This window comes from Sciurus carolinensis, chromosome 3 (genome assembly GCF_902686445.1).
Source record: "Sciurus carolinensis chromosome 3, mSciCar1.2, whole genome shotgun sequence".
Lineage (NCBI taxonomy): Eukaryota > Metazoa > Chordata > Mammalia > Rodentia > Sciuridae > Sciurus > Sciurus carolinensis.
In genome coordinates this window covers 48190664-48211472 of record NC_062215.1, presented here as the reverse complement: position 1 = coordinate 48211472, position 20809 = coordinate 48190664, and the positions used below count along the sequence as shown (strand labels likewise).

Sequence of the window (20809 nt, the reverse complement as noted above, 5' to 3'; positions counted from 1 at the left end):
TATTACTTACTCAAAGGCTGAAATTTGGGGTCCTAAGGTGAAAGTTTATAAATTGCTTTTGCTTTAGTTGGAATGGGAAGTGAAAAATTACCCAATCTAACATTTGAGACATGAATCAAAAAAGACAAGCAAACTATCATTCTCAACAAAGGACCTCTAAGCAAGGAGTATGCAAACATTATTCTTGATCGCAGTCTCTTTGAGGACAGGACAGTTTGATTTTGACATGTCTTGCTTTCAGCAATGATGTTAATCTGTTACTCCATTCCTCTCTAGTGGAAATAAAATCATTACTTGGCAAAGCTTAGGCTTTCAGGCTCATTTAGGGATTTCCTCAAGAATTTATTATAAAAGTGATATTCCAGGCTATTGGTACATATTGCTTAACTGCCTTCCCCTCTCCAATGTGTGATTATTGTTAAAAAGACTGAACTTATTCTAAACAGTTCATTTTTTTTAAACTATGTGCAGATTAGTTGGCAAGGGCTACCATAACATAGTACTGCAAATTGTGTAGCTTAGACAACAGAAATTTATTTGATCATAGCTCTGGAGCCTGGAAGTCTGAGATCAAGGCATTGATAGGGTTGGTTTCTACTCCAATCTCTATTCTTGGCTTGTAGGTGGTCATCTGTCCTTAGTTTCTTCACACAGATTTCTCTCTGGGTGTGTCTGTATTCTAATCTCCTTATAAGAACATCAGTCAGGGTGGATTAGGGCCTACTCAATAACCTCATTTCATCTTAAGTACCTCTTCTAAGACCCTATCTTCAAATGCAGTCACATTCTAAAATATTGGGTTAGGAATTCAGATTTTTTTTTGGCGGTGTGTGAAAACTTATAACAAACATATAAGAAAATGTGAATATAAGATTTAAAAGATCCTACTTTTAAAGGTTTTATGAATTCAAACAAATCAAAGTTCTTTCTTGCTTTGCCCATATGCAGACTTAACCAGTGCTTCTTATTTCTAGTTTTTATCTATAGTTCATAATAACAACAGCAATACAAAGTCTGTCAGTTTTTTGCAAACCCAACATAGGTATTAGCAGACAATAATTCTACATTGTTCTTTAATTCAACTTCTCTAATGAATATGCTAGATTGGATGTTTTCCCTGAGATTTCTTTGTCACTCACATTTTTTTTTTTGTACCAGGGATTGAACCCAGAGTTACATCCCCAGCCCTTTTAAAATATTTAGAGACAAGGTCTCACTAAGTTTCTTAAGTCCTTACTATGTTGCTAAGGCTAGCTTTGAACTCACGATCTTCCTATCTAAGCCTTTCAGGCCACTGGATACAGGTATGTGCTACCAGGCCCAGCTACTAACATGATTTTCTTGTTTATATTCATTTAAGTGTATCAGATCAATATTTTTCTTATTTGATCAAATTAAATAACTTATACTTAATCTAAAACAATATTGGAAAACCATTATATATGTGTGTATTTTCTAGTAGTTGCCTAATCTCTAGTATTGTCTTAAGGAATTTATCTTAGATAAGTATATATAAATTTCTGTTAAAGAAGTAATTTTAATCGGTTTGGTGGTAGAGGGCTTTACTAATATACTTGAGACTCTGCACTGCAAAATAAATAAATAAATTGGAAAAGAGGACTTTACATAGGTACTTTACTTAAAGACTGTGAATACGTCAATTATCCATTTCAAACAATGGTGTGGGATGCTCTGGTTCTTATGGGAATGGGAAGACCTAAAACTCCTTCAAGCCATATTTTAGCATTACTCCAGACTCCAAGGGAACAGAAATGAGAAATGAGATGCCAGCTACACCACAGTGATGTTTAGACAACAGTCTAAAGAGGTATTAGAATAAATATCCAAAGATTGCTCAATAAAATTGTGTGGTACCTGATCATCCTGCATCAGGAGTCTGGTGATGACAGAATATGGGACATTGGCAGCAAATTGTGGGGCTGTTGGTGCTTTTCTGTGTGTGTCAAAGTGGCCAAGTCAAAGGAAACTACTGTATTGGGAAGAACAATTACCTTATATCCTTATATTTCTGTATCCATCTTTTCTAATCATTGTCCAGTTGTATTGATGTTTTGAAAGAAGTGTTTCATTCAATTTTTTATACTTACTACTCTCAGCACTAAAATATAACCCGCATTAAAAAAAAAAGAGAGAGACAGTCACCTTTTAATATGCACTTTAAGAAGAGACAGTGTTAGGGATTCAGCACAGTTCCCCTTTTCTTTGTCATTTGTTGTCTCTTTTTCCAACAGTATTATGCCAAAGAGGTAGGTAGAATATTTAACCTGGACTTTAGGCTAACAAATTGGATGGGAACTTTTCCTTTTGGGTTCTGATAAGATTTACCCTCCGAGTACTTCATAGTTATGATGCCTCAGGACCAATAAGCACAAGTTGGGCTACTGATTCTCAGATAGAGATTTGACCAAAAGTTTAGAAAATCCGAACTTGGAGATATTGTTCAGCCTGGCCCTTGAGAAGAGCGTTCTGGTGAACTCTCCATTAAGTACACTTAACTGTTCTCATCTTCCATTTGTCTTTGTCTCCAGTTGACTTCCTTAAGTCTGAGTAGCCACTGTTAGGATCCAAATAAACAAGGTGATGGGTTGGGATTGGGTTTGAAGCAAGTAGGCAGGGCTATTTTGTCCTAGTATATATTTCCAACATACTCTGAGGAAATTCTAGTGTTGGTTGAGGTCTGGATGGGGGAGTTTGAGGAGGTCCTGGTATACATTTCACAATGCTTCCAAAGGGCAGAAACCATCCAGCTCCATGACTCAGACTCCATGGGATGTAGGATAGCTAATCATTATATTATAAGCAAGATACCTCTCTCAAGCAAACCATGTCTTTACCATCCAATTACATTGTGGTGGGCCCATAAATCCCTAGCTCATAGAGAACTATTTTTCTGTTTTTGGCGACTGAATTCCTAAATTAGTTTTTGTGCAAAGCATTGGAAGAAACCTAACATTTTTGGGGGGGCAATAATTTATATAATTTATACTAACAACTATGAGGTTTAGAGGATTTGGGGTAGAAATTTGGTTTTGAGGAGAAGGTGACGTAGAGGGTACTTTTGGGCGGGGTCATGGAATTTGGGTGTTTATGATAATGTTTAGTGAATTTAATGTGTCTACAAATTACCTGGGTATATTATTAAAAATGTAGTCTCTGATTCAGCACTTCTGGGATAGATCTATGAACAGCACTTTGGTTATCAATCCTCCGCCTCCTCCAGCAAAAAGGTTGGGCTATTAGGCAGAACCGGACTGGAATTATAGTTAGATTAACTCCCTGGACGTGATGTAGCAGAGACTAGACAAGGAGTTTGAACTGTGAGATTCCTTTTCAGTTTTACTATTCTGATTTTGGGTTCTTAGATTCCAAGAAAGCGGTTTTAGACTTTTGGTACTGTAGGAATGCTATGAACACTTTTTTCCCGAAATGCGCACATACATCTGATCTGCAAACCACTTTAGGCTTCGTTGGTTCGCAGTCCGATTTCAGTACCTTTGCTCGTCTTTCTGGCCACTGGCAGTTAGGACCTAAGAAGTCCTGCACCTCAGCATCTGTGGTGGACTTTGCTTCTGGCTCCGGCGGGGGCGTGACCATGGGGGCGTGGTCAAGGCGTGTCGGGGGCGGTGCCAAGGCGGCGCACGCCGCGCCCTCGGCGGTGCGAGAGGCCGAGCTTGCTGCATTGCAGCCGCCGCGGCGCCGCTCGGCTCCTCACTCCCAACAATGGCGGCTCCGAGCCCGAGCGGCGGCGGCGGCTCCGGGGCGGCAGTGGCAGCAGCACCCCGTGCCCCGTAGGGTCCCCGGCGCCAGGCCACCCGGCCGTCAGCAGCATGCAGGGTAAGGAACGCTACCGCGCCGAGACCCGGGCCCCCTCGCGCGGCCGTCGGCGTCGTCGCGGCTGCCTTAGCGGCCGCGAACGCCCCCGGACCCGGCTGAGGAAGCCTCTCGAGCCTCCCGCGCCTCCTAGGCTGCCTCTTCGCCGGCTTCCCGCCTCGCTGCCGGCCGCCTCGGGCCGGGCCTGTATCCGGGCTGCGACCCGCGAAGGCCCGGCCGCGGCCTCTGCCCGCGCTCGGCCCCTTGGCCCTGCTCCGCTTCCCCACCGGCTTGCGGGGCCCACCTGGCCCGGGACCGCCCCCGCTGTCGCCCCGGTTGCAGCCGCAGCTTACCTGCGCCCGCCGGCCCGGGTTTCCGGGAACATGCCGGCTGGGGCTTAAGGCGGGTGGGAGGTGCTGCCGGGCCTCGCTCCGGGTCCCTGCGGCCGCGCAGGTAGGCGGCGTTGTCCCAGCCCGGCGTCTCTCGGCCCCGCCGCCCCAGCGCAGCTACCCATCGCCGCAGTGGGGCCCACTCAAGGCCATCTTGGTTCTCTCCAGGGCACAGCTGCAACCAGACCACCTAGCTGACCTCTGGGGTTCACCGGGCTGTTGGAACCTACGTTTCCAAACTTTTGCAGGGTGTCCTGTGTTCTAGGAGGAGCGGGGCGGGGGTGCTCAGGCCTGTGCCACCTGTAAGGTAGGTAGCCAGCCATTGGCCTGAGGGGGAGCATTTTGTACCAGGCTAGATATTTCTGTGTTAGCATTGCATGCTGAAAATAAGATAAAAATAGAAGACCGAATTCGGTTTAAATGGAGAGATAACAGGAAGTAGAAAGACAGGGGTCAAAATGATAGTATCTGGACATCTGAGGCAATTCTTATAATTAAAGGCTTTCCCACTGGGAAGGCTTATTTGCTCTGTGTGGCTTTTGACGGGGAATTATGAAAATACCAGGCCTGAGCCCATTAGGGACAATTTCTTAAGTTTACTGGGAAATTTTGAGTAGCAATGCTATTTTAAAACAGGGACTCAGGCATCTTTTGACAACTTAAGTAAACTACTTATGTGGAATTATTAGCAGAATCGGTGGGGTTATGTTTGGTAGTCAGTATGACTTGGTTACTTTTTGATCACATTCTTCCTAAATAACTACTGTGTCTAGTTAGAGTTCAAATAGACATTTATTGAATCTTTTGTGTTTATGAAAGCTTGTTGTGATTCAGGAATCAGGGACAGTATTTTAATTCATCTTTACTGCCTCCCCATATGCATAAAAAAACATCGTAGGTATATAGATAGAATGATGTCAGAAAACAGAGGACCCTTTCTGTGCAGGCCCTAAGCTAATTAATTCAAATTGAATTAGTTATTAGATAGTCACTGTGTTGCATAGCAAAATATGCAGACAGTACAGGATTGCTTTCCTGATCTCACAACTTTATTGTCTGGTTGATGGTAGGGGAAATGAAACAGCAAAATGATAGTTTAGGATTGTATGGCTTGTTTGAAATGGGTGACTTATAAAACTGGTAAAATATGTAAAATTTTGGTGTTTTGAGGGGAGAAGGAGGCTGATAGTTTGAAAAAGCTGTATACATTTTTGTTATTCGAAAAAAAATATTGAGCATCTGCTGAGAACTAATCGTAGTACTCTAGTGCTGAGTCCTGAATATATAGTAAGGAGTGAATCTGACTGTCTTACCTCTGATTGTGCTTACCCTCCTGTGAGGATGGAGGAGAGGAGACAATATGTGGGTAAATAAGAAAAATTGCTAATTGAGGAAAGTATTATGAAGGTTATAAGCTGGGTTTTGTGATGGAAGATAATAGGGGAGGGCAGTTGACTTGCTAAAATGGTAAGAGAAGGCCTGTCTGGAGAGAATAGAAGAGGGTTCTAGGCAGAAAGATCAGTGAGTTCGAAGTTTCCAAAACAGGGAAGAATTTGAAATGTTCTAGGAACTGAAAATAAGTCCTGTGGTTAGAAGTTAATTCTAATGTTCTTCATTTGCCTCCCTTACCTCTTTTTGATGATCCAGTAAATTCAACTATCTAATAAGCTGAACCCATTTTAAAAGGGAGAGAAGGCCCTGGGTCTCTCTTTGAATTTTCTTCTTTCATTCTTTTTTTTTTTTTTTTTTTTTTTTTGCGGTACTGGGGATCGAACTCAGGGCCTTGTACTTGTGAGGCAAGCACTCTACCAGCTGAGCTATCTCCCCAGCCCTCTTTTTTTTCTTTTTAAAGTTCTGGGAATTGAACCCAGGACCTCACATATACTGGGCAAGTGTTCTACCACTGAGTAACATTCCCAGACCCTGAATTTTCTTTAATCAGTGTTGTGTCTATCTTTGGTGCAAGAACATGCTAGCTTTAGCTTGTTCTTGAACCTCTTTTGATTGCTTAAAATGAGAATCTCTTGAAATTCTCAGGATGTTGCCTAGCTCAATCTCAAGTTATGAAACTTGAACTTCAGCACCAACAAGGATCTCTTTCTTGTTTTTCTACATTGGAACCAAACTTCCCTTACTGTATATACCAGTGACCTCCTTTGGCTTTATTTTATATATTTATTTATCTGTTTTTGAGACCTGGTCTTGTTATGCTTCCCAGGCTGGAAGCATACTTGGGCTAAATGGATCCTCCTGCCTCAGCCTCCCAAGTAGCTGGGACTACAGGCATCAGTGCTTCTGGTGCCTCCTCCTCTGACTTTAGGTCAAACTTCTCAGAGTGGTCCTTGAAAGATGTTGGATGTACTGCCACTTCCTTCTGCCCCTCCTACTTCGACTTGCCATCCAAAAAGCTGCCTTTCTGGGAGTTCATGACCATGCTGGTCCAACCAGCAGGGTGTGGGTTGTTTCGAATACATTTCATTCAAAAGATATTGGACATTTTTCTGTGGGATAGGTGCCATGCTGGGTATTGGATATCTCTACATAGTTTTTCATGACTTGACTTTTTGTAGCCCAAGAGTGGTCCAAGTTGGGAAACATTGTTTTATTTACATCATAATGCTGAAGAACCAGAGCTCTGAAGTCTTTGGTTTGTATCTTTTTGCCAGGATTTAAGCTTTTTGTTAGTATAGGCAAGATTCTTAACCTCTCCAAGCCTGGGTCTCAACTGGAAAGCAAGAATAATTCTTACCTCACAGGTACTTTGAGAAGTTTTTTAACTTCATTTTTAGTGGTTGCTGCCTTTCTCTTTAACCTGTCGATGTCATTATTTTTCAGTATTGAGCAATTCCTTTTTTAGAATATTCTAGAGGAGACTTTATTCTACTGCAAACTCCAGATCTATCTTTTCCATATCTGAGGATTCTGAAATAATTATAATATGAATTAGAAGTCTAGCTACAAATTTGCTGTGCTTTTTTTTTTTTTTAATGTATAGATGGAAGGGGAATTATAGTGAATTTGGTTTTATAACATCATTTGGTTACATTTTTGTGCTAACAGTTGTGACTTGTAATCTGTTTTTTTTTTTTTTTTCTTTTATCAGTCTTCCCATTGTCCCTCAAATGATGGAGAGAAGGAGTTGTTGATTTTGTTATCACCGATACATTTGAGTATTTTCATTCATCCTAACTTTTTTTCCCTCTCATACCTATTCACAAACACATCTATCCTTTACAAGTTGAGTAGTTTGTATACTTTGGTTCTTTGATGACAAAAACTACCAAATTAGGTAAATTTATAGGTTTTATAAAAATTAGGTTTTATAAAAATGTATTTGACCTTAGGATAAGTTTGCATTTAAGAAAAAATACTCAAATGAACTGTGAGATATTATTATTGGTATTGGGGATTGAACTCAGGGCATGTTGCTTTGCCACTAAGTTACATCCCTAGTTCTTTTCATTTTTTATTTTATTATTTTATTGAGACAAAGTCTTACTAAGTTGCCCAGGCTGGCCTTGAATTTGTGATCCTCCTGCCTCAACCTTCTGGGATTACAGGTGTGCAACATTGTGCCTGGCTATGCTTTCATTCTTAATATTTCATTAATAGTTTGTCATTAGGTGAATGTAATTGGGAGTTTTTTTTTTTAATATTAGATTACTCTGTAATAGTATGATTATTTTTTCTGTTTTTTACTCTTTGTTACTGGGGATTGAACCAAGGGCTCATAACCACTGAGCTACACTCCCAGCCCTTTTTATATTTTATTTTGAGTTGGGGATCTTGCTAATTGCTGAGGCTGGCTTTGAACTTGTGATCCTCTTGCCTCAGCATCCTGAGTCACTGAGATTATAGGAATGTGCCACCTTGCCCAGCTAGTGTGATTCTTTAATCCAAAAAAATTTGGTAAATTTAAAGCATGGGATAGACTTGTTCATTTAGAACCTTTCTATCTAGGACTTGAATTTTCTATTGTGGCAATTCAAAAGTCTAGTGAATTTTGCCATTTAGTGTGAAGCTTGTGAAGAGAAGCAGATTCACTATACCAGGCAGTTAAACTCAGGTGAGCAGAGCTTATCTATAGAACATGATATTAATATCATTGTTGACATTTTGGAAAATAGCATATTCTAGTTAATAGAGTTTACCAGTTCGTTGATAGTTTAACAGCTTCTGGATGATTTATTGTCCACCAGTAGCTGGCTTTACCTTGCAGGTAGTAGTGTTTAAGAAATAAAAGGATGTTGAAGTGGGGAGAACAGTGGATCTGGACCCAGAAAATCGGTGCAAGTAATTGCTCTGCTGTGTACAAGCTGTACTTTTGGGAAAATTATCTAACTTTTCTGAACTGAAAAATTAACTTATCTATTAAAACAGTACCTAGCTTATAGACTGTTTTGAGAATTGCATTATTAAATTAATGTATGTGAAATTACTTTGAAAATTATAAAGTAGTTATAAATACATAAGGATTACTAGACATATATTATCTCCTTTAGTTGCCAGACATTTAAAATGTAATGGCTTTAAAAGGACTTTTAAACATAAGAAGTAAAGTTTATTATAAAGTAAATATAAAAGTAAATTTATAAAATTTAACCGTTAAAGCAAAGTTTTCATAAAGACTTAAGTGCTGAATGTGGTGGCGCATACTTGTAATCCCAGTGGGTTGGGAGGCTGAGACCTGGAGGATTGCCAAATTCAAGACCAGCCTTAAAGTGCTCCTGGATTAAATCCCCCCTGGGGGGGGGGAGGAAAAAAAATGTGTGGGTATGTTTGTGCTATATACATCTATATACATATATGACTTGAAGCAGGGGGGAAAAAAAGCACCTTTTCCTAAATTTTATTCAGTTGACTGAGAAATATCAGTTTTCTTAAAGTTATTACAATAGTTAGCATCTGTAATTAATTCTGAAAAACATGGAGATGTTTATTTAAAGTACCTGTTACAGTAAATAGGAACAAAGTATGTGTTGTGGGTGCCTCTGGATCCCTTAATGTGCTGATCTAGGCAGTTTTTATTTCTGTCTTTTCTCAGGTATTAAACATAGGTGTATAACTTTTGTCCAATTCTTTCCTTACCTATTTACCCTCAACTGAGCATTTTATGTATATTAACTTAAGTAAAAGAATAGTAACTTGATTATACCTATAACACACACCTAAAACTAGATTGAAGTGTATCTGTTATGAAAAAGTGAATATTTAAAAATCAATGTACTTTTTCTCCCAGTAATATATAAAATGTAAGCTGGGCATGGTGGCTTGTGCTTGTAGGTTGTGGGAGAAGGATCTGGAGTTTAAGACCAGCCTGGGCAACATAATGAGACCCTGTCTCCAAGAAAAAAAAAGTAAGTGTGTGTATATGACACCTATCTCTTTGGATATGTTTATCTATTTTTATACTGTCTGGTCAAAGAACTAAATTGTACAGACAGTGAGGTGTTTCAGACCCTGGAATTGCTTGCTTTTCCCAGTGTGTTGCATACTTTTTTTTGCTGTTTATTTAGCATAACCTGATACCAGATCAGGTTAGCAAATTAGTCCTTTTTCAAAGCACATATAGCATTTCTCTTGTGTCCCCTTAAAATGAGACTGTTTTAATTTTAATGGGAGCAAGTAAGGAAAACATCTTACTCTTAGAATACATGTTCCCTTACATTTTTCTGTAATGTTTCTTGTCAGAGTGAATGCAGGCTGGAATTTGTTTAGGAAGGAATATTAACCTGTTATTTTGAGTCATTATCTTTTATACTACATTTCTTTTGATTTCTTTCTAAATTGAGAGCTAGATTGATTTGGGCCCAGAGAGCTTTCCTTATTTTAAGGAGTCTGAATATAATAATCAGTTCCATGCTATATATCCAAATCAGTCTTCTTTGTAATCTAGGAGGTAGAGATGGCTTACATTATACAAACTGAGAAACTTTAATTCAGAGTTAAAAAAAAAAAAAAAAGAAATGAATGTGAAACTAATAATTGACATAGCTCTTTTTCTGTCCTTACCTGATTTGATGCTCACAACCATACTTTAAGAGTAGTTGGACACAGTCCCTTTCATAGGTTAGGCAACCAACGCTTATATTAAATAACGTGCTCTAGTGGAGGTGGGTTTTAACTTGCCTGAATGACTGGTACCCTTTGTTCTTCCTACTCTTATGTGGATTCACACCAACTGAACTCTAAATCATTTCAACCAGTCAAGTGTGAAGAATCTTTGCCAGAGTGGTGCATATTCAGTAATAGATGAGAGAGATTATTTGAGATTTCAGTCAGGAAGTAGAAACTTTAAGGAACTAGTCATGGTTTGAGTTGATTTTGAAACCTTGGTACTTCTTCATGCTCCTTTATGTTAAAGTTCTAAACTTGCCGAAATATTTATAGTGACATTTTGAATCCAGAGGCATTTTAATTAAGAATCTGCAAGTAAATAGAAGCCTTGATTTAGGTATTAGTCCAAGATGTCAGAGATTTGAAAGGTAATAAAATTCTTTTAATACTATATAATGTACAAAACGAACCCATTTAGCATAAAGCTTAACAACATATGCTGCTCTTCTGACTAAATTTGTCATCTGGGTAGATCACTATCTCTGTTAATGGGCGGGTCTAGCTCCACAAGGTCCTCAGGTGTCTCTTCACACTTTTAGCGAGATTGAGAGTTTAATGTGTACTTGCAGAAAAGATTCAAGGGCAAGGAGTCATAAGATTTGCTTAACTGGCTACACAGTGAAAGGAAATATTGGCCAGTAGTGAACACCACTAAAGATGGGCTTTTTGAAAGAAGAAAACAGTTCCATCATACACAGCTTGACTCTTCAAGAACAAAACATCATTCCCACCATGGGAAAGAGTATTGAAGTGGATACCACAGGAGATTTTTCAAGCTGTATTGTGTTTCATCTTATTCACAATCTCTCAAACAGAATTTTTAAAAAAAGAAGTGTTGCCAGACATATTTCAGCAAATATATGTGAAATATACATATATATACACATACATATATTACTTTTCCTTCCTTTCCTCCCCTCTAATATGTATATCCGATATGCCTGTGTCTATTTATTGCTGACTTTACTAAAAAATAAGTGACAATAAGTGACTCCTCTGATGCTTTTGGCAATTTCCTTAGGATCTGGGTTAGGTGCCTGTCACGGAGAAGCATTGGCTTTTTCAGATTGTTAGCATCTTTAAGACACCATGCTGTGCCTAGGAATAGCTGTGGTTGAAGTCTGTCAAAAAAAATAAATCATCTTTATTACTTTGTTCTCATATCATAGCAGTCAGTACAGATGACTTCTGTGATCTAAAAGATACTAGGACTTCTCCCCACCAGCAAGCAAGTAATTCAGCAGCAGATACTAGTTGGGTATCCTCCAGTTCAATTCTAATACTCTTTACCTGGAGATAATGTCAGATCCCACAGGTTGAAGACTTCCCCACTTCCCTTTAGATGCTAATCAAAAGCCCAGGTGGTTTTTTCCCTGTGCTTCTGATCCACTGGCTATAAAATGGGAGCTCCCACAGTCCCTTCATTTTGTTAATTAATTTGCTTGAGCATCTGAACAGAATTTAGGGACTCATGTTTAAAAGGATATGAAAAGATGGATAGGGTAAGACATGAGGGAAGAAACTTGGAGCTTCCAGGTCACTTTTCAGGAACCTCCATGTGTTCAGCTATCCAGAAACTCCTGTCCTTTTGTGTTTTTATGGAGGTTTATTAGCATCAGTGCTAATAGACGGGATGGGGAAATCTAGCAGTGCCTGTTGCTTTAGCATTGATCTTGGCCTCTCACTGCAACACTCCTTCTTCCAGGCTATGGGACAGGACCCCTCTGGAATAAGGAGGGTTTTATGACCTAATGTAGGTTAAGAGTAGGTCAGAGAATTAATTTCTTCCTCCCAGTGATTGAACTCAGGGCTTCAAATGTGCTCATTGGGTGCTCTATCATTGTGCTACACTCCCAGCTTAGGTCAGAGAATTTCTTTGTGGCTAGCTCCAGGACAGAAAGGTGAGGGCTGATCAGAGTTTCTGAGAGTTCCCTTGGGAAAGAGAAATTCATTTCTGTGACCTGCTTTGGGAGATAGTTGTGAGCCAGAAACCATGGATGAAAACCAGGGAATATATATCATAATATCACAGATATAGAGTGGGGTGACCATCCCTAGGGTCATCTGGAGTCCTTTCCTTTTAATTCTGTCAAGGTGACTGGGAATGAGAGGAGAAGGACTGGTTTGTGTAGGATGAACTGTTCTAGTAAATGACTAGAAAGGTGGGAAAGATGCAGTAATAATTGCTTACCTGAGGGAGAGATCAGAAATAATTCTATTGTAAAATAATTGCTCAGTTTTAGGCTCCTCATTGAGCATTTTAGATATATTTTCTTATTTAATCATAGAAAGCACTTGGATGTTATTCCATTTTACAGATGAGGAAATTGAGTCTGATAAAGTGTAGATCCTTACCCAAAGTCCCATAATTTTTACTCTCCCTGGGCATATACTGTGCTTCATGGAACAGGTATGAGATGACAATATGGTGTTTAGTTAGCATAGCCAAAGAATAGCCACAGGGAGAAAAAGAGCTGGCATATAAGGACAATAAATCCTGAGTTTAAAAAATGTGGAAAGGATTCGATTTATAAAATCACAACTGGTTCTGGATGATAAACAACATGAAATTACTAAATTGGGGAGGCTCCTTTTTGATTAAGTTTTTGAAATTTGAAGGATGGAATCTAAAAGCAATAACCCAGCAGGAAATAAATTTGTGGAATTCACTTTAAGTATAATGAAAATACTAATTCAGGACAAATTTATATAACTCTCTAGATGTTAGAGCTGTAGTGGTATTCTGTGGGTAGCTGCAGTGAAAGGCACATGGCAGTATTTTGAGTTTGAATTTGGAAAGTGACAAACAACTGGACTTTTCACCATTGTGACAGAAGGAAGATTATGTAGTATAGTCTAGTAAGCAGCTGCTTTCTTTTACATGAGTGTGGGCTCATAGTGTAGTTTCTAATGCATATTTAGCACAAAAATCCAGAAGGTCCAGAAAATCACAAAGAACTATGGAGATGGTGGGAAACCACTTAATGCTCCTGCCATGTACTAGGTAATAATACAACCATAGAGGAAGGAGAACAGACATAACTGCAGAATTCCAAAAGGGCCATAATGAAAGAAAAATCAGATTTAGACACACTGTTTTCAAACTCTAAGATTGTCTGAGAATAATTTTATGTATAAATGAGAAAACTAGGGCTCAAATTAAATGAACTTTAGTCTCCAGTGAAATGAATTTTAAGTTATCATAGTTGGAAAATAGAATTCTGGTCTGACACTTTTCATTTTATTTTCTACCTTATTAAACATTGTTTGCCTTATACTTATATGTACACTTAAATCTTTTTTACCTTTTTTCAGTACTGGGGATTGAACCTTGGGCTGCTCTACCATTGGGCTACACCCTTAGCTATTTTTATTTTATTTTGAGAGCTAAGTTGTTGAGGCTGGCCTTGAACTTGTGATCCTCCTGCTTTAGCCTTCTAAGTTGCTGAGATTATCGGCTTGTGCCAGGTACCCAACTATAAACTTAGCTGTTAGCCTTTTAAACTTCTATGGAATACCTCACTTTATTTGATAAATAGGGTAAATTTTAAGTTTCAGTTTATGGCCAGTTAAGGGAACTCAGAAATGTGTAAGAGGAGTGAGAATGAAGGAAAAGTGTGAGGAGGACAAGAAAGAGGGTGTGAGAGACCTGGAGAGAAAAAGGAGAAGGAAAAACCTCCATAGGTATAACTTTTTGTTTTGAAGGCTTATTAGCATTTTGTCCTATATGTCTTGATATTTATGCTTGGAATGATCTAAGATTTACTGAAACTTGACTGGGACCAGGAAAAATGAACAAAACTCAAATTTCCCTTCATTTGTAGTAGGGAAGTTGAAGTGGAAGATAATATAAAATTAAGTCCCAGTGTACAGACAACTTGCCAGCATATGACAGTGTTAGATACACAAAACTTTGAAAATTTAATCAGTTATTATCAACAAGATTCAGCTGATATTTAGCACTCCCAGAGATGTAGAATGGGAAGAGAGAATTTAGGAGATAAGGGAAAACTAAAAATTGAAACCATATGTGAATGAGTATTAGCAGACATTATAGCATAGCCACAAACTTGAATTTGTAAAGTTGAGGATATTGAAAAGTTTCCTTATCATTTCTTCCCACCATCTTCCACAAGGTCTAGTAGAGCTATTTGGCACTTTCTCAAATTTGTATTGAAAGCACTACCTTTCTGACTTTCTCATGTAAATCAATCAATCTTTTAGAGGTACAAAAGGATCTGCCTGAAATAGCTCTTTCTACCTTATTTAATTGGTTGCATTTTTAAAAAATCATGGAATTACCAAAGAAATGGTGAACCCTCATGATCTGGGTAATTAGCTCTTGTCTGGCCTGTGCTTACCAAGTCTTTGATGAATGAGGAATAATGTAGAGAGGTGACTGTATGAGGCCTCAGAATCCACTCAGTTGGTAACTTCATCCATAATTAGGTAAAAAGAGTAAGTCAGTAGTTATGCATTAAGAATTTCAACCCTTTTCCCCTTTTAGCTATTTGGATTGATTTTGTACTAATGACAGAACTTCAAGTTTTTAGCATTTACTGGGCTTAGCTGCTGCTTATGTGGTAAGAGTGATAATTGGTGACAGTCTTACCATTTTCAGTCACATATATATTTAAAACTTTTTATTTGCAGTGCTGGGGATTGAACCCAGGCCCTAATACCTGCTAGGCAAGCAGATTTACTACCGAGCCACATTCCCAGCCTGTTTTGTATTTATTGTACACTTTTTTCTGTAACTCTTTCTTTATACAACCTTCCATGTACTTCCAACTCCTACTTTTTCAAGTTTATTTTTCTTGCTCCATTTGCCAGTTATATTGCTATTTTATTCATTTCTCTTACTTTCTTACCTTTTCTTTTTTCTACTGAGCAGCAAGCAACTATTCACCATATTTGGGGCTACAAAGAGGAGAATTGCCTTAAGATTGTTTCACTGTTTCTCTAGCCTCCTACAGTTGTGGGAGGTGAGTCTTCCCTTTCTTTTTCTAATGGAATAGGAAGAGTGTCTTGTTTCTGAGTCTAGTGGAGACTCTCCTTTGCTCTGTCTCCCGCTGATTCTTCCAGAGAGCCCTTTCCTTCTGTCTTGTACCTAACTCATTTTGCCCAGTAGGAGGCTGGTTGACTAGTGTAAAGACCCGTGGTTTTCTTCCTGAATTTTTTGCTACATGTTCTGTGGGGAAGCATAATGACCTTCACGGTAGAAAGATGGGCCAGTGCACTACCTTTCAGGTTTGCCAACAGGACTTTTTTCCCATGAAGTCTTTCCATTCTCATTTCCTCCTGTGTTGTTATTTGTTTGATTAGATATTCAGGAATGAGTTATTTTTGTAGTGTACCAAAGGAACCTTTATGTCAAAGTAGCTATATTAGCATTTTCCAGTTTTTGTACATCATTAATGATATTCTTCCTTCAGCCTTGGCTCTTATTCCTATGAGTTTTCATTGAATTTGTATAAACACAAACTGATTGATTTTTCTCATCTTGTTCCTCAAAGCCATTAATAAACACAAGCATAGGTAGATGGCTTAAGAAACCATATTTCAATAAATGAGGGGATGAAAGAATATTTTGCAAAGGCTTCTGTTTTTAATGGTTTATTGTACTGGGTACATTTTACAATAATTATATATACAGTGTATATGTTTTAACCAGATCCTATTGGATTTGGAAAATTTGTGCATGTTTCTAAGTGGAAATTCATAGCCCCCCCCCCCTTAACTTATTCTCCCTTATTATCTCCAGGGACAGGTTTTTTTTTGGCCTTTAGAATTATTTCAGTTTCTCTTCAGTAGTTCTTTGTCTTATCATTTGAAGTCAACTGATTGATTAGAAATAATGTTGCTTTGTGTGTTAAAAATTTTGTAGTTTATAAACTACTAGAACTTGAATCATGGGTGCTTCTAAATTAATACTTAGAGTTAGTAAAAATAACAATATATTAAGATGGGATGAAAGCATTGCAGAAATTGACGGAATTATCTTAAACTTCAAAGGACTAATAGACTATTGAATAGAGGTGAAGATAATGATTAGACCTTGTGACACAATTTAAACTTGATTTCAGAGCCATGTGATACATCTGTTCAAAAGAGCTAAGTTTTCATGATTGCCCTAGTGTTAATCATTATCTCTGGAATATGGGGGTAATGTCATTTGAACTGTTCTTGAATTAGTTTTATTCAAAATGTAATATCATTTTGAAAATGTCATTTTCTAATTTTGGTTTGTTTGATTTACAGTAAATGAACTGGAACTTATCTCTTTTACTTTAGGCTTTCAGATAAACTTCTGTGAAAAGGCACAAAGTAAGCTACAAATTTTGATATTATGCTACTTTTTTTTTTTTTTTCATATCCATCCTGGTATTGGAAATGTCCACTGTTGTTTTAACTAACCAACCACAGCAAATTTACTTGAAAAGAGCTTCCATTTTTCATTTTGTCCCTCCACCCAGTGTTGTTACATTTCTGACTATAAATTGTTTCTATTTTTACTTGAAGTAGGAAAAAGATGTATATCAGTGTTTAGATGTTTATAGATATAGAAAAATATAATCAGTATTCAGGCTTTATAATTTAAATCATAAGTTGAAGAAAGTTCACTTTTAAGATTCTGATGCAAAAATTGTATAACTGTATTCAGAGTATTGTGCTTTAAAATTGGCTTATTTTAAAACACATTTAATGTATTTTAATTTTTTTCTTTAAAACATTTTTCTTCCCTCTTCTTTCTTTCCTTTTTCTATCATTCTGAATTAGGACATTAGTCTTGACAGACTACAGAATAGATTTTCTATAAAAAAGCAATGTTAATACAGTTAAAGCAAATGCATTTTGAACCTTAAACTAATTTGTATAAAGTACAGTTTAAAACAAAATCTCATCTCAAGGAGACTACTCTCCAATTAACATAAAAATGTTCCAAAGTATAGTGTATGCAGTTTCATCCTCTGCTTATTTATGGTCTAGGAAAGAATGATGACCAGTCTTTGATATGTATCATTCTTTAGTAAATTTGTTCATAGAGGAAAAAGTTTAATCTGGAGAAAAAGTATTTCTGTTTAAGAATTTTTTGATGGAATCAAGATGCTTAGTTTTATTGCTTGACTCTTGTGACTTCTTTGAAATGTAGTGCCCAAAAATTTATTTCTTGAATGGTTCACACCCATGATATGAATATATAATAAGTGAGGAATAAGGCAGCTATGTCCTAGGTTAAAAAGATTTTAATTGGTCCATTCTTATCACCTTTCTCTTCCTTAAATAATAAACTAAAAATAACATGATTTCCTGCCCATAGTGGCCTATGAATATGATATTTATACATGTGTAATGAAGTTGCATTTTCTATTTATGCTATTTTAACTTTAATACAATTTGATACTTTTTAACTTTTATTTACATTTAACAAAATATTTATGTATAATATGCCAGTTTATCTTTTGTTGACATAAATTCTAATTCAAGGAAAAGGGTTGACTTTTCTAAAATTTAACATTCTATTCACATTTCTTTTCTCTTAGTTGTATTTTATATATAAAACAAGAGAAACAAGGATTATGTTAAATTTAAAAATGTGTACAATATCAGCAGGTAACTGTAAATGGATTAAAAATGCCTTTGGACCTTCCAGCTGTTTCTCTCTTTCCCTCTTGTTATAGGAATGATAGATTTGCAGTGCTGCTTACTTTGATAAACTTGGAAGAATCTAACAAGGAGGCTTGGGACATAACCTTCGGGAACCTATTGGAACATAATCATGTGGCAGGGGCATGTACATCCCCATTTTGATGCTCAGCTCTTTATTCACACTGTGGCTGCTTTTTCCTGGCTTTTCACATTTTCCTTTTTGTTTCTTCCCCTTTCCTTTATGAGGCTCCTAACTTTTTTTATTTTCCACCTTTTGGGATTCAGCAATTCTATCCATTCATTTATGAAGCACATTTGAGACACCTAAGAACCATCCAGCAAGTGAGATTCTTGAATAAAAGGTGAATGCCAGAGGTATTAGCAGATTATAGCATAGTGGAGTAGAGTTGATCTTCTTGATTATAAGCATCCAACTACTGATGCTACATAAAAATTGATTAGGAGCTGAAGCCAGGGTGGTGCAGGAGCTGATGTGTCCTGGGCACCTTTGCTTTTGCTGTTCCATGAGAGAATGAGCGTAAGGAGTGCTGTAAGCCCCGTGATTATGGCCTTTTAAATTTTTATTTATTTGAGTAGGGCTCTTGCTGTGTTCCTCATGCTGGGCTTGAAGTCCTATGCCTAAAGTAGTCATTCTGCCTCAGTGTTCTGAATAACTGGTACTACAGGCATGTGCCCTTGTATCCAGTGCAATCACTGCTTTCTTAATTGGAGACTGACTCAGATCCAGCAAAGGGCCTACCCACCCAGCTGTCTGTTCTGGCTCAGAGCGCAGTGGAAAGCTCAGGACAAAGAGCACACACATCAGGGAGAGGAGGAACTGGAGAGCTGATAGGGATGGCCAGCATGAAGTTAGTTGACAGCTAGCTATACTATCAGTGTAGCTATCATTATCTGTACTTTAGGATAAGTTTTCAGTTACTTACATGTATTAATACTTTTTTTTTTTTTAACATTCCTGGTCTGATTTCATGACTTAATTAAAAGTACAATTTTATAATGTTTGCATACAGTTTTCTGGTTTATTCTAGAATACAGACATTAACTTAGTTGTAAATGGTTACTCATATTTTTAAAAATTAAAGACTTGAATTATCAGAGAAGTGATTTCTCCCTTGTATACTCTAGTTTAGCAGAGAAACTTACATTAAATTTTTTAAGAATAATTACAAATCATAAATTAATAGTAGGATGGGGCATTGAGCACAAAATTAGATAATGTTGAAGTCTTATAAGTTTGAATACTGTTTCAAATGCTTAATTCTTCATCACAAATCGAAAAGATTTATTAGATGATTCTGATGACTAATGGAAGCTCTGAAGGATTAATTTTTTTCATTGTTTGACTTTCACATAGTTTTTGCTCTTTAGATTGTTCTATCACTCTGTTCCAATCAGTTTATTATAATTGCCTGTTACAAGTTAATGGAATGCACAAATAGTGTGACTATATATTTAATTTGGCATCCAGATTTGTGTAGAAGTTTAATAAATCCACTGTAGGCCTCATGGTCTTCCTTTTTATAAATTAAAGTTTGTCAGTTTATCTGATATTTGATATTCTAAATATATGTTTATTTAAGAAAATAAGTTAGATTATTAATACAACAATGAGATATCAATCTATCTATCTATATGAAATCCTGATGGATCATTGAATATTCTGAAGTTTGAATATAAAAGTACTGTAGGGGGAAAAAAAAAACCTTGCCATTTGTAAATACAGAATTCTAAATGTAGATGTTCTTATCTTTAGAAGGTTGATAATCATTTGGAAGATTCATAGGTTAATCACTGGAGGATAATGCTTTTGCATATGAAAAGATATTTATGTAATTTATGATCAAATTTGAATTATATCTCATTGGCTTTAATGAAATTACTTATAATTCTTTAGAATATGATTTACTTGCTTTATAAAACCAGTTATTTGAGGTGAGAGTTTACCTGTAAACATAGTATTTGAGTAATAATTTTTTATAAACATCAACTTTACCCTAGTGTTGTCAGCATTCTGATTTTTATTTTTATTTTTTGGATGAGTACTTTGACCCATTAAGGATCCTTAGGCATAGGGTGTTTTTTTCTCAGAGTATTATCTATGCTAATGTGAATGAGAGTAGTTAGAAGTTTGGCACATACCCCTTTAATAATTTAGTTTTTATACAAGTGCACTTTTAGTTGTCATCCCATTCCCCCCACATACTGCAGTATTATTATTGGCCTATAGCTTAAGACTTCTTAGGCTCTAAAGAAAATATTGGGTAGTACTGCCTTTGCTTTTTATATTTTTGGTGGCTTTAAAAACTTTTTGCGCCTCCTCCGCGCCTCCCGCCTCAATTGGGGATCCAACCCTGGGCCTTCTAAAATATGCTAGGCATTCTTAAAAATGCCCCTAAACTGTATTTCCCAGTGCCCCCCTCCTTTTGTGTCTTGTAAGAATTGTTCTACTTGGGAATATTTGCATAACAACAGAATCTTTATTTAAAAAATTAGATACTTGGGAGCTTTTATCCTTGATGGCATTAATTGAAATTAGGCTATAGGTGATGATTATTGTAGGTGACACTCCACCTTTGTGTATTTGGAGGAAAAAGGGAGACATCTTAATGACTTATTTAATTGTGAAACTATTCTTACAATAAATATCCCTAATTGTTTTAAAATTGATGATAACAAAAAAGCAACAAAAAGAGGAGAAAGGATGTTTTGGAAATCTTTCCAGAAATTTGGGATATGTTAATAAGTTTACTGACTTAATATAAAGTATAAAAGATGATGTTTTGACTTTTAGTAAAGTGGAT

General features: G+C 37.1%; 1 protein-coding gene across 1 annotated transcript in view; it reads left to right on the top strand.

The window, feature by feature from the left end:
- The first annotated feature begins 3741 nt into the window (after positions 1-3741).
- Positions 3742-20809, top strand: part of Map2k4 (mitogen-activated protein kinase kinase 4) — a 121934-nt gene continuing 104866 nt past the window's right edge. Inside the window, 3 exon segments of the mRNA XM_047545984.1 lie at positions 3742-3775; positions 3778-3855; positions 16632-16664. Coding sequence (XP_047401940.1) covers positions 3742-3775; positions 3778-3855; positions 16632-16664 — 145 coding nt within the window.